The sequence below is a fragment of the Sinocyclocheilus rhinocerous genome, unplaced genomic scaffold (genome assembly GCF_001515625.1).
Source record: "Sinocyclocheilus rhinocerous isolate Xijiao unplaced genomic scaffold, SAMN03320098_v1.1 scaffold771, whole genome shotgun sequence".
Taxonomy (NCBI): Eukaryota; Metazoa; Chordata; class Actinopteri; order Cypriniformes; family Cyprinidae; genus Sinocyclocheilus; species Sinocyclocheilus rhinocerous.
In genome coordinates this window covers 440,165-452,138 of record NW_015640450.1, presented here as the reverse complement: position 1 = coordinate 452,138, position 11,974 = coordinate 440,165, and the positions used below count along the sequence as shown (strand labels likewise).

Genomic DNA, 11,974 nt, shown 5'->3' with positions numbered 1-11,974 from the left:
GTCTTTTATTGAGTGGAAAAAAAAAAAAAAAAAGCTTATAGAAGTCATACAGATTTGTAGTGACATAAGGATCAGTAAATGATGACAGAATTTTCATTTTTGGTGAACTATACCTTTAAAAACTGTCCAAAAAAGAATTGGCCACTAGCAAAAATGTATATAATTCAATGAAATACGTGTGATATGGCTGATATAGCAATTAAAATGTTTTAATAAAATTAGGAAATTTAAAAGTAAATTAGTTTAAAAGTAAAGTAGTTCTTTTCCATGGAGATTTGGGGTGGTTAAAAACACTGGTTTGTAACTGTAACAGTTATGGACGTCTGTGATTTGTTTCAGTTTCTGTTCTCCTGCCCTGTTTAGTTCTGTTTCTATGTATTTTGATTAATTGCAGCTTTCCCTCGTTAATTAGCCCCATTATATATACACCCTGTTTAGTTCAGTCCAAGGCCGATAATTTGCTTTACATTTGTGTTGTGCTACACCTGCTCCTCAGATTTCTACTGTTTATTTCTTGTGGATTTATCATTAAAGAACTTTTGTGGAATATTCTCTGTTGTGCGCTCTTTACAGCACCAGCACTTAACAGTAACCAATAGGTTAAAGATTTAAACCATACAGTCCATGAACTTTGAGCAAGAGACTTAACCCTAGATTGCTCCATGAACAACAACAAAACAATGCGGCGGTGTGACTGAATATTTTCTAGAATAACAGGGTGATATTTGATTATAGTACAAAATCAGAAAGAAAGAAAGACATCCATCAGCCGTGACATGATTGAGTGAAGCGGCTTGAGGTTGTCCATTCAGTGAGGCCCTGGTTATATCATATTCATGTGGTTTCTGAAGGCCAGAGTATTGGTCACATACTGGTCAGTGATTGAAAGCATGACCAGCCGTGTGTAAAAGGATAGCAGTGTGGATCAGACTGTGGTTTCAGAGGTCTGAGCTCCTCCAAGACTATAAATTGAAAATACGGGACAGATCAACTGGTAAAATAAGACAAAAATACCTATTAAGAATAGTAGTTTTTGTGTGTGTGTGTGTGTGCGTGTGTGCGTGCGTGTGTGCGTGCGTGCGTGATTTCAGCAGTACATCAACAGCACACTTCATATATCCTTAATTTACAGTGGGTATAGAAAAGAATCACCCCCTTTAAAACAATCTTATTTTGTTCCTTTGCGGTCTGAAATGAAGACAGACACAGTTTTTTTTGTTTTATCCATCTGTATTTGCTCAGTGCAATTTATAACATCCAAGTGAAAGATATAACACCAATATGTCAGAAAAAAAAACAGACTTGTAAACTCAATCTGTTGTAGCTAATCACCTACTCAATGGCACGCAAAGCCATTTGACTTTCAACTGTGATCTGCTGCGGTCATTTTGATTAGCTCAGTTGCACATTCATACAGACAGTATTTGAGATGCTACTGTGAGTTGCTGTGTGAACGGGACATTTCGAGACTCACACCTGTAAGTAAATGTGGTTGTTAATCCCAAAAATTGACAGTGTGAATGTAGCCACTGTGTGTTGTTCAGAGATGCACAACAGTTGATTCTGCTTTGTTTTCTTTTAAAATGATTTCTATTGGCGGAACAAAAATAGATAAATTATTACCAGTGTTGTGTCTAAATGTCATTATTAACCTCTTATTAATTGAACTTTTGGTAAGACTTTAGATTAGAACCCTACCCTATACCTAAACATAACTACTACAACAACTACCTTACTTACAATTAATAATTAGCAAATTGGAAGTTTATTGAGGGAAAACTTTAAGTAGTCAATATTTGTTACCTAATCGGAAGTGTTCCCGAATTTTTTTTATAAAAGTGACAGGCAAATCACACATGCGCTGATATTTAGGAAGACAGAAGTCTTGCTTGTGTGAAATTACACATATATTTATGACTCATCCTGCACTACATTGATTTTTGTCCAATCAGATGCTCTCTAGAACAAGAATGCCCCTCCCATTAATAACACTTCACAAGCAAGTAAGCTCATGGCTTTGACATAACTAACACCTATTGGCAATTTAAATATGCAGATGAACCTCCTTTATGCCCCACACAAACTTCCTGTTTCAATAGGAAATATGTCAACACAGAACAGAAAACTGCAGTTTCATGTGGTCTTTATATCAGGACATGGTTAGTATAACTTGTAAGGCCTTTGGTATCATGAGAGTTTAGCATTTTTATTTGATAGAAGATTCATTGTCACAAGTTTATTTTAAAATGGCATTGTTTCATCATTAGTTCCATGGAAGTTTGGCTTCTTATCTGGAATGGGTACCAAGCCAATCTTTTTTCCCCCTCAGGAACTGAGTCTGAGGCAAGCCGTCCGGTGCAGGCAGCAGTTGTGTGGCCTCCCTCAGAGCCTCCCTCTGCCTCAGTGTCTGCGCCTGTCTCACCCTCCAAACCAGAGGAGGAGCAGAGACCTGTGGAAATGTCAGACATCACGCTCTCTCTGTCTCCAACAAACTCTGAGACAGAGGAGAAAGCGGAGGATGCTGACGCCGAAGAGTGTGAGGAAATGGTGTTGAGTGGAATGGAAGATGAAAAGAAAGAAAAACCAGAAGGAAAATTTGAGAAAGATACTAATGGAACGGGTACAGAGGAGTGTGTGAGAGAGCAGATGTTAGAGAGGGATGTAGAGGAGAGTGCCATCCTGAGTGAGAAGGAAAGGCAGAATGAGGAGCTGAATGAGAAAGATAACTGCTCTGCCTCCAGCATCTCCTCAGCCAGCAGCACTCTGGAGAGAGAAGAACGAGAGGAGAAACACGTCAGTGACAGTGACTCAGGTGAGAACAACACATACACAAGTCGAATTCTGTGAATGAGTGCAACACAGAGGGTCTGACATTCACCACAAGATCCATATTAAAGGGGTCCTATTATGCTCTTTTACAAAGTCTTGATTTTGTTTTGGGGGTGTACTAGAACATGCTCTCATACTAGGTTGTTCGAAAAACACATTATTTTTCACATATTTTACATTATTACAACACCTCTCTCCCCAGTCTGGCATGAACGGCTCGAATAGTTCCTGTATCAAATGAATGCCCGCCTTGTGAAAGACGAAATGTGCTGTGATTGGTTAGCTGGGCCAGTGTGTGTTGTGATTGGCACCACTCGGTGCCTGGTCGGGAAATGTCATGCCCCTTACCATAGCCGCCTGCCAGCTTCAGTGTAAATATTGCGTCAATATCAAATCAATTTGAGCGCGATTTAAACCCGGATGATTGTAACCACTCTAAGTTCGTCTGCCTTGGGGAAACTAGCGTGTCTCCAACATAGTGATAACACTCGTTGCCTTCTCTAGTGAAGCTCAACAAGGTCTCGTCCCATTCGTCAGTATTTGTGATATCACAAATCCCGGAAAATATGCATTGTAGTCCAAACGAGTCATTCGTTGTAGTTTTTGAAAAGTGATTTCTGTTAAATAAAATATCTCCTTTTGAAGTGGACTTTGAGATTTGTAACTTTGCAGATCTTTTTTATGCTCAAACAGCAACATTACAGACTAACTAAAGTTGAAAAAAAGTGAAAAAGCATAATAGGACCCCTTTAAACATTTCTCTCCTGACAAGCATTTCTTATCCACCATGAAACTTTATTTTACATTATTATTATTATTACTATTATTAGTATTATTATTATTTGGTCCCCCGACAGACATTCTAATGACTTTTTCTACTAACCCTAACCTAACAGTCTACTAATACTCTAATGAAAGGTAGTTAACAAGTAGTTGCATATTAATCAGAGTTAGTTGATGTCTACATCTTAAACTGCACCTGTCCTAAAATGCAGACCAATAGTGACTTTGTTCCTCACATTTTTGATTTAGTGCCTTGATATTTTGTGAGGATTATTTCACATATGTGGAAAATTGAGTTTTGGGGAAAAATGATCCTAGATAAACCTGTGATGGTAAAAACAATGTTGTAAACGTTAGAAGAGTCGCAGATGGTTTATTTAGTACACACGTGTCTTTTATTTGAAGCATGCACATCACTTGCATCAGCAAGAATCAGACAGACAGAGTTATTAGAATTTGATTTAAATTATGTATTATGTTGCAGTTCAAAATAAATTTACCAGCCAGCTGGCGTTTTTACTCACATTGGTTTGCCAAGCATCAAATGATATATTTTTTAAAAATAATAATTTAATAATTTAAATAATGCAAACAACAGTTTCATGGTCAGAAATAAATATTTATGGCTATTTTCGTTCCCAGTTTAAGGTTATTTTCCCAGTTTACCCACCATTGGCGGATAGAATGAAACAAAATATAGTTTCCCAGTTTACCCGCCACTGGCAGGTGTGACAAAAAGTTTTGGACTGTTGCTGCACATTTTCATTGAAGGGATTTTTTTTTCAGTGGTGAAAATTAATTCAAGTTTCAGCATTTCTGTTTTCCGTTTATCAGTGCCAGGTTACGACATAAAAATAGACATGTTTTGTGAAGATGCACTCTTAAAATCATACATATTGTTGAAACTTGCTCTGAATTTGTTCTCTTAGGCAAGTGGGGAGACTGTATGAATACAGTGGATGTGAACGATCAGTGTAATAAAGTTCTTAACAGCAAACGCTTCATGCTGGACATGCTTTATGCTCAAAACAAGAAGGGAGAGGAAGATGAGAAAGAAAAGGAGAATGAGAATGAGAAAGGGTGTTCAGGTCAGGACTCCTCTGTGACCAGCCTCGGTAGTTGCATCTCCACTCTGGAGGTGCGTCGGCAAGCTTGCGAGGACAACATGAAGAAATTGGAAGTGGATCATCTGGATAACCAGGGTAGCGTACGGGCTGTGGCCGAGAAATTTGGAGATTTGGTTAAAGGACTGGTATCGCCTCATGAGGTGGAGCATTCTGGGAAGGAAAAGCAGCAATCACAGGAAAAACCTCTGCCGGCTCCTTCACCAACACCCCCTAAAAAGGAGTCAGACCACATATGGGACCAGCTGATGGCCACTCCACGGGAGCTACGCATCAAAGAGCTGGACTTCACAGACTTGGGAGAGGAGGATGATGTGGATATTTTGGATGTCGGTAACGTGATCGGGTCAAGTGACCTCACGCCACCTCCTCCCCCGCCTCCCTTCTTGCCCAGCCTTCCGCCCCCGCCACCTTTATTTGGATGCCCTCCACCTCCCCCTATCCCTGGCATGATGATGTCCCCTCCACCACCTTTTTTGGCTTCAGTACCTCCTCCACATCTCGGATCTCCGCAACGTAGTCGAGGAGAACCCCCGCTCTTCCAGAAGAAGAAGAAGACCATCCGGTTGTTTTGGAATGAGGTCAGACCTATAGACTGGCAGTACAGCAACCACAAGAGATGCAGGGAGTCACTGTGGTTCAAACTTGATCCAGTCAAACTGGACACAGCCAAGTTGGAAAACCTCTTTGAGACGAAGTCCAAGGAGCTGCCAGTTACAAAGGTACTGTTAAATTACCTCTTTTCGGTGTAGAAAAACTTGGAATCATTATTTATTGGAAAAACCATTGTATCGACTTAACAATGAAAGTTGTTTTGTGCTTACATCAAACATAATATTACAAGTTTTATGAACTTAAAAATAAAATGTTTCAATAGTTCAATAAGCTTGCATTTTCAGTTAACCTGAGCATTTATAATACATTAAAGTATGTAGAATTGACTTAGTTGATCTAACTTGTGTATCAGTTCATTGAGAAAACTGAAAAGGGTATAAAGTTACTTTTTTGCACCAAAGCAAGTTTTATATACTCACTAAAATTGAAGAAACTTCACAGACGAGAACACTAATCACACTAATGGTGACAACAAAATATGACCAAAAACACTACATGAAGCTATTCATTCTAAATAACAAATATTTATTTTATACCATTTTTTTTTTTTTTGACCAAAAACAAATTACTCAAGTGGATCATTAGTGGTCAAACTGAGCTTGCTCAATAGCCTGTTAGTAGGTCCCTCACCACCAAATTTGATATTGTTTGATACATTCTTGCTGTTTAATATTTTAAATTACTTATACTAATTGACCTAAAATGTACTATATTTTATTTATTTTATGTAATGTCGACTTTTAAAATAGAGTTTGGTTGGTTGTTGTTGTTCTTTTTTTTTTTTTTTTACATTACTTCTGAATGTTTTTTTTTTTTTACAGTACAACAGCCTAGCATCAAGATGGCAACAACAAAAAATATTTTTATTGCTCTACTTTGGTTTTACCTGGCTTTTATCAGCACATGTGAACACAAACTATAGCTGCTGGGAAGTTACTTTGATCTTTTCTGGGCCTTTCTTCTGTAACACACAGTATGAATTTTGACACCTTCCGTTGCCCATGTGCGGCCTGCACAGCTTTCTTATGACATTATCGCACATGTTTAAAAAAGAGCTGCAGAATGTCAGTCAGAATGGTAATAGGTTGGGTGATTGGCTATGATGGATTCCATGTATTACCTAAAAGCTTCATCAAGGTGCTTTCTGGGTTCCATAAATCCTGCTGCCACTCAAAACAAAGTCAAGTCACAAGTCAGAGCTTGGCTGAAACATTCTAACCCAATCAATAAAGTCTGTTACGAGGATCTCGAAGTTTGTATGTGTGCTATACTCTGAAACATTTACTGCACCGTCATTCCAGGTTGTATAACAGAGTTCATTTTATTCTTTCATGTAAATTATTTTTCATGTACAGAGATAAATCTTGATAGAATGAACACTGATATTCACCATCACAGGTTTTAAGTGTTGAAGATGAATTGAGATTGAATTGATTTATCATATTATTTGGCTTGTTCGCTATTAAGATGGTGTCTCAGAAATGTGGCCTGCATGGGGTTTCCTCTCCTCTCTGCTCTGAGCAACCTTTTCCAGCTGTTTTTCATTTTCAACCCATTCTCCCTCCCTTTTTCCTCAGAGCCCCTCCTCTCCCCCTATTTGGCAGCAGACAGAGTACCATCATGGCTCTACTTCTCCAGAAATATTCTCCATCAAAGTCCCAAAATAGCTCTCAGGTGCTTGCGTGCCTTTTCAGCAGAGTAAAGATTAAACATATCCCAGCTTTGTGTTCATTTCTCAGGAAGCCATTTTTGGGGTAATTATCCACATTAAAGAAATGCCTTTCCTACTCAGTTCAGTGGCCAGCGTGAGAGTAAGAACAGGCTGAAGGATCCTTATTTCATATTAGGTGTGGGAGAATAGATGTGTATTATGATACGTCTTTTTCACGATTCTTTGGATAAAAAAATATATGTTTGAAACAGAATTTTTTTTGTAACGCTGTAAAAGTCTTTGTCACCTTTGATCAATTTAATGCATCCTTTTTGAAAATGTTGAAGCCAATTTTCAAATAGGCACTATCTTTATTAATAAACCCCATATTTGAAGTTTAAACAACTACATTCTTGCCTAAAAAACTACATTCCGTGACACAACAGCTGTACAACAATAGTTTTTGTAAAATTTTGTCAACGAGAACATAAACTTTTATTAAATAGCATTTCTAAACAGTTTTGTCTACTTGTGGAACGTGTGATGGTATTATTTAATTGTGAGATAATATTATTTAATGCATAAAATGTTATCATGAAATTAGGACTCTTAACATTTCAAAAGTCAAACGTTTTTAAATGGTGCATTTTTACCATAAAATGTAATTTCTGGTATAAAAATGACAAAAATCTCAAGATTTTCTTGTGATGCATGTGTGTGAACTGTTTGACCTTTTTAGAATACAAATTAAACTAGTGAGAGTATATAAGCGTGTTTTAAAAATCCACAGGGCAGAAAAACCCATAGCCATAGAAACATTTTTATTTTTATTTTTTGTCTACTGAAGCTAACCAGCAAAGCTTGATGTCTTGACCCCTCAAAGTACAGTCATTATGAATAACTCTGATGATCTGTTTATATATCTGATTTCAGAAAACAGCAGCAGATGGGAAGCGTCAGGAGATCATCATTCTGGATTCCAAAAGAAGTAACGCCATCAACATTGGCCTGACGGTCTTGCCGCCTCCTCGCACCATCAAAACAGCCATCCTCAACTTTGATGAGTATGCCTTGAGCAAAGAGGGCATAGAGGTAATGCTGCACCAGTTTAAAATCACATTCCGTTTTGCAAATTATGCCAAATCATCCACAGGTAATGAAGCAAATTTGACATGATGAAATTATTAAGAAAAGCTACAATTAAACTCAATACATACGTTTCAGTCATAAAACTAGTACAATGCATGGTTACCTGTTACAGGTTACCATGCAGAAAACACATCTGTACTTAATACTAACCTTGTTTTGAGTCCACGTGAGTCACATATTCCTTGAACCCCTCTACAGTTCGCTTTCACTCTCTCTTTCGCTCTCTCTTTCTTTTTCTCTTTCTCGTTCTCTTTTTCTCTCTTGTCACATCAATCATTCAGGCATTTATGATCATCCCCAGACTGCTACATTAAAACATATTTTTACCAAAATACATGGCTCTCTACAACTGTGTTCAACAAGACAGAGACATACTGACTGTAGTCGAGTTGGCAAATCGAAAGCATCGAGTCAAAGCTTGTGTCCAAAATAACTCAACCTCTTTGCCCTGAAAGCATACATTTACTTTGGATTTCCACAAAACCAATAGATTTTACCCTTAAAACTAATGTTTAGCAAGTTGGTTTGGCCAGCGACTCGGCATATTATGTGGATTTCCTGCAAAACTGAAGCATTTTTGCCAACAGTCATATAATCCATCTCAAAGATTAAAGGTTAGCAAAATGCTTCATTTAGGCTGTTACAGCCCATGATACAGATCTGAGGTAAATGTCTCAATATCAACATGTGAATAATGGAGCTCCCATTTTCTCATAAAATCTGTCATTTTTTATCTTTCGTCATGGGAAAAGATTAGAGTGTTTCTCTCCACCCTTTATGTCTCTGCAGAGAGTGTTATGTTTTCACTGACAACCGCAATTTATGCTTCTCAAGATTTTATCAAAAATGTTGTTCTGGTCAGGAGAAATTACCTTTTTTATTCAATTATTCAGTTATGCAAAAGCAGGATATGCCCATAGCAGATGAAATAGCAGTGAAATAGTCATCGTTTCCCACATTTTTGAGTAATGCCGTGTCTTCCCAGGTGTTGTTGTTCATCAACGCTCAGATGATTGATGGAGCAAATGCCTTTCTAGGGGTGAATCCCCATATACAATGGTTTCTGACAGTGATACTAACACTCCCTGCTGGGTCTCGTGCTCTTTCGTAGAAAATCCTGACAATGATTCCTACGGAGGAGGAGACGCAGAAGATTCAGGAGGCCCAGCTGGCGAACCCTGACACTCCGCTAGGCAGCGCAGAGCAGTTCCTCCTCATTCTGTCCTCCATCAGCGAGCTGTCCGCCCGCTTGCAGCTTTGGGCCTTTAAGATGGACTATGACGCTTTAGAGAAGGTCGGCCTCATGTTCTGTTACCCCACTCATACAAATTAAATAACATCATGGTGGTTTGGGGTCAATTGTTTTTGACCTCCACTTTACTAAAATGTCAGCAGGGGCTTTAACTAGTGGGTTGTGGCCCAAAATTGGGGTGGCAGGTCCGGTCTGATAGGGTAATGGATAGCAGGAAAAAATCTATGCTAAAAGTAACCAATAAAGTGCAAATAACTATATAATCATGTAAAATTTGGATACAGTTGGATACATATACAGTTTGCTTGACATGTACTCACCTTCAAAAACCATGAACCAAACACACAAGGTAAATGAGAATAAAAAAAATTCTGTAATAGTTAAATGGTGTAATAAATGGTGCAGAGAACATGAAATTAAAGAAATTTAAAAGAACATTTACAAATAAAAAGAAAAACTATAAAAACAAGTTGGTTGAGGTTATTTATGGTAATATTAATAAATCTGCATTAATGTATTCACACAACCATTCAAAAGTTTGGGGTTTCTTTATCAAAAAATACAATAAAAACTATAATAATGTGTTACAGTTTAAATTGAAATTATTTTAACATATTATATTTTTTGTAAATGTAATTTATTCCTGATGGCAAAGCTGAATTTTCAGCAGTTTCAGTGTCACATGATCCTTCAGAAATCATTCTAATATACTGATTTGCTGCTCAAGAAACATTTCTTATTATTTTAAATGTTGAAAACAGTTATGCTGCTTAATATTTTTCTGGAAACCATGACACTTTTTTTTCAGGATTCTTTGATGAAGAACAGCAAAAGAACAGCATTTGCTGTGAGCATTTCGCTAGTGAGCGACGCCTCGTGGTACCGTCACAGAGAGGCTCAAAATCACTTTCCAGAACATTCTCGTTCACCATTCCTGGCTGGTGGAATGATCTTCCCACCCCTATCCGGAATGCTGAATCCCTGACAATTTTCAAGCGACTTGACTTCATCTTAAAAAAAAAAAAAAAAAATTGTCTTTCTCTTTATTTATTCCTTCCCTTTCTAGCTTGTACTTATTTGAACAATGCCTAAAACTTGGTATTACAAGCACTTCCTGTGTCTGTTTGCCTCTTTAAGAAGAATTGCTTTATGTATTCCCCAATTGTAAGTCGCTTTGGATAAAAGCGTCTGCAAAATGACTAAATGTAATTTGAAATATAATTTTTTTAGACATTATAAGTGTCTTCTTTACTGTCACTTTTAATCAATTAAATATGTCCTTGCTGAATAAAAATGTATAATTTATAATTTATTTCAAAAAAGTCTTGCTGATCCATAAATTTAAAAAAATATTGTATTCAGTTTATATAAATCTGTATAAATATATTAGCATTAATATGTAAACATAAATTTCAATGTTGTGGTTGTTGTTGTTAGAACAATTTTAGGACTTTTTGAGGTTCTCTATTATGATGAACAATTTTGGTACTGTGTTCAGACAGTAGTTTTAGATCTAGAACCAAAACCACCGGTCTACAAAATTCTTTCCTAGAGGCTATTTATTTTTAACTCAGTCTTCTCTCTCTCTCTCTCTCTCTCTCTCTCTCTCTCTCAGGAAGTAGCAGAGCCACTACAGGACCTGAAGGAGGGCATGGACCAATTAGAAAAGAATAAGACCCTCTGCTACATCCTTTCAACTCTGCTAGCTATTGGCAACTTTCTCAATGGGACCAATGTAAGTGCCAGCGAATTCTACAGCTCTTCTTTCATCCCCTAATCTCTCCATCTCCATCTGTATTTCTTTCTGTCTGTCTGCTGTATTTGCTTAGATCTTAATAACATTAAAAAGGCTGATGGAGATAAACCTGATAAGGTGGTGAGTTTGGCATGACATTTCATTTGTTACTGTAAACCATTGAGCGTGGGCAGCAGAACAAAGCCAGCGAGAGTCATGTCACGTCCGTGGGGATTTCTCCATTCCCAGCTCTGTCGTGCCTCACAGACTTGCAGACAGGATTGAGATTCTGTGAATCATATTTTAATGAAGCATTGATCAGAATCATCATGGGAGCTGCACACAGATTCTGCGCATGTTCAAAGCGCTTTTATCTTAATGCAACTGATGCTAATCAACTAAACTACATCATAATCATGTCAAAATTAGGCCTTTTTTTAGAAAATGATTTGATGATGGACCAGATCCAGAGTGACTAATGCTCTCAAGGTGCATGTGATGATGATCAGAGCTCATTTCATCTGCACACATATACACATTTAAATTGATCTGATATAAAATTTCCCTGCTTTTCCAGCACGCATTACACTGTTCTTGTTTTTTTCCTTTTTTATCCTCAGAGACCAACTGTGGCAAATTTCCTGCACTTATGTAAAGCAATTAAGTAATACCTTTTTTTCAGTAAATATGAAATGTATCGTAATCTATCACTCTGAAATGTAAAAACAGTTTTGGCAGGAAAATATTAACTGTCTATATTTGTATACAATGTAAATTTTTCTGAATGCTGAAAGTCACATAACGTACACAGCAAGTATATATATATATATATATAT

General features: G+C 37.3%; 1 protein-coding gene across 1 annotated transcript in view; it reads left to right on the top strand.

Moving 5' to 3' along the window:
• Positions 1-11,974, top strand: part of LOC107752839 (FH1/FH2 domain-containing protein 3-like) — a 212,572-nt gene that overhangs the window by 192,969 nt on the left and 7,629 nt on the right. Inside the window, exons 18-22 of the mRNA XM_016568910.1 lie at positions 2,330-2,812; positions 4,542-5,458; positions 7,936-8,094; positions 9,263-9,445; positions 11,019-11,138. Of these exons, the coding sequence (XP_016424396.1) occupies positions 2,330-2,812; positions 4,542-5,458; positions 7,936-8,094; positions 9,263-9,445; positions 11,019-11,138 (1,862 nt within the window). The remainder of the gene's footprint in view (positions 1-2,329; positions 2,813-4,541; positions 5,459-7,935; positions 8,095-9,262; positions 9,446-11,018; positions 11,139-11,974) is intronic.